Source organism: Halyomorpha halys, unplaced genomic scaffold (genome assembly GCF_000696795.3).
Source record: "Halyomorpha halys isolate HHAL.00 unplaced genomic scaffold, Hhal_1.1 Scaffold132.1, whole genome shotgun sequence".
In the NCBI taxonomy this organism is placed as follows: Eukaryota; Metazoa; Arthropoda; class Insecta; order Hemiptera; family Pentatomidae; genus Halyomorpha; species Halyomorpha halys.
The window spans coordinates 111,066-113,427 of NW_027109437.1; the positions used below are offsets into that span (position 1 = coordinate 111,066).

The window sequence follows — 2,362 nt, forward strand, 5'->3', positions numbered from 1 at the left end:
TAGTGTTAAGAGTAATTTGAGATAAGTGGATTTTTTTTTTTTTTAAACGTTTTATTGATGAAATTTCTCTCAATTTTATTTTGATTTATATATTTATTTATGTTCAAGGTGAAAAATCCTTAATATTTCTATATTTTAGATCTTTCGGACTAACTACCCATCTATCCATTCCATCTACAAATTATTAAATTAGAAGTAGTTGATCTTATTAATCTTTATATGCTCTTTTAAGTTTAAATTATTTATAATTATATTAACATATATATATTTTATCTGGATTATCTTTCTAGGAAGTCTGGTGAGTCAATTCTTTTAAAATTTTTTGAGATTAATCACTTCCATTTTTGAATGAATTATTTATTATTTATTCATGATATTGTACGTTTCGGGACCACTGTCCCATATTCATGCACTATAAAAACCTATAACAATAATAAAACTAACATAACACCAATCTTCATCCTTACATATTTTAATTTATACAATAATAATCACCTCATGATTTCCTATGGGAATCAATGTCAACCATTTGTGCATCTTCACTTCTCTCTGGCACAGCCATCACTCTACATTCCTTACTACATCTTTGGACCTTATCTCATGTCCAGTGTTTGGTTACCTCCCTGTTTTTTATAAGTCCTGTTTTGTATTTAATATTAACTTAGTGATTTTTTACATAAACCTGTTTATTTCTTCTGATTTTTATGATTATAATAATTCATTCAAAAATGGAAGTGATAAACCTCAAAAAATTTTAAAAGAATATGTATTTTATGTATCTTCCTTAATTATTTGATATCATATATTCTCCCCATTTTAAGGGATTTGTCCCGATTATATTATTAACATATTATATTATTAATTGCTCTGAAATTCATATTATAATTATAATATTCATCAGAATGTATTATTTACATATATTGTCTTAATTTTTAATCAGTCTTATTTTCTTGTTACTTTTCTGTTACTTGCATATTGGATTGAGCTTATTTTATTTATTTAAAAGGATTTACCCTTATTCCACCCCTACCTCCCTAATTGTTATTATTTATTTTGTTCCATATAATTTCTTAATTGTTCTGATTTATTTTTAAATATTCATTTCATCAATAATGTTAACATATTCCTTTTTGGTCTGATTTGAAGTTCACCACATCTTTAATATTTGTAGTAGATTTATTATATGGGTTCTAAGTGTTTTCTGATTTTACTATCCGATCCTATATTTAAAATGTTTACTTTATCAAGATCAAAATTTTGATTATTTTCCATACTATGTCTAGCTTGTGCTGTGGCTTAGTTGTTTGTTTTTATCAAATTGATTTTGTGAAGTCTCACCAATATAACATTGTTTTGTGGATTAATTAAAGCATAAGTCAAAGCGTAAGTTATATGTATAAAATTAATATATATTACTTACGTTTTGTTATATGGGTATCTATTTTAACTGAATTATACTATTTTTATTATTTTTTTGTCAAATTTATGAGTAATGGGAAAAAAATTTAAGTATCAATGGTTAACTATTATTTTTCATTGAATACCTTTGGCTATATCTCCCTTTCTTTACCCTAAGCAATTGATGTTTTATTTATTTTATTTTAATTTTTTTATATTTTAATATATATGTATATTTATATTGTTGACATATTGGATATATAAAAAAACTTAATCATTATTTAGGTTATTTTGTTTTAGAAAAAAGGAAAGACGCGCCAGATTGTGAATCTAAACCAAGTTCGAGTGACCTTCTCGTCGGTTCGCCTGGCAGCATTGGTGGAGGCAAGGGCGTGAAGAGAGTCCGAAGATAGTACGTATTAAATTTTGTTTGTTATTATTCTCCCTCACTCTCCACCGAGGCATATTTAGACCCAACATTTTTACCATCTGCTTGTTCTTTCTTAAACTATATTGTTTATAGTTTAATTTAAATCTATTATCATTACTCTATGATAAGTTATGTCGTAAATTTTCAATATTTATGTGTGTGGGTCTAGTTTGCCTGACATTGTGACAACTCATTACTTATATTGACTAATAAAGTTTTACTGTGGTTAAAATTAAATTTTCTATTCGATACTCTGCTAAAAAAATTTTTTTTTTTTTTTAATAAATGTTATTTAGCCATAGTAAAACATTTTTAAGCTTTTAAGTTTTGAATTAAGGCTTATTCGTTATTTGATCACTACTTATTTTTTTTTTTTTATGGTTCATTTCATACAAATTTTTTTTCAACATAAAAAAGTTTCAATTAGCGATGGCCTTACACATTGTGTTTAGTGGGGGAGCACATATTGACGAGCAGTTTTTTGAACCCACTCAAATTATTGTCTCGGTTAGTTATTAATGAGGAGGAATTCAA

At 25.9% G+C, this 2,362-nt stretch overlaps 1 protein-coding gene across 4 annotated transcripts in view; it reads left to right on the top strand.

Annotated features, from left to right (window-relative positions):
* da (daughterless) overlaps positions 1 to 2,362 on the top strand; it is a gene marked incomplete at its 5' end in the record, with an annotated part of 120,042 nt that overhangs the window by 101,144 nt on the left and 16,536 nt on the right. For 3 of the 4 annotated variants that reach the window (XM_067047605.1, XM_014416704.2, XM_014416706.2), the window contains 1 exon segment: positions 1,684 to 1,810. In XM_067047605.1, coding sequence (XP_066903706.1) covers positions 1,684 to 1,810 — 127 coding nt within the window. 4 annotated transcript variants of the gene reach the window in all.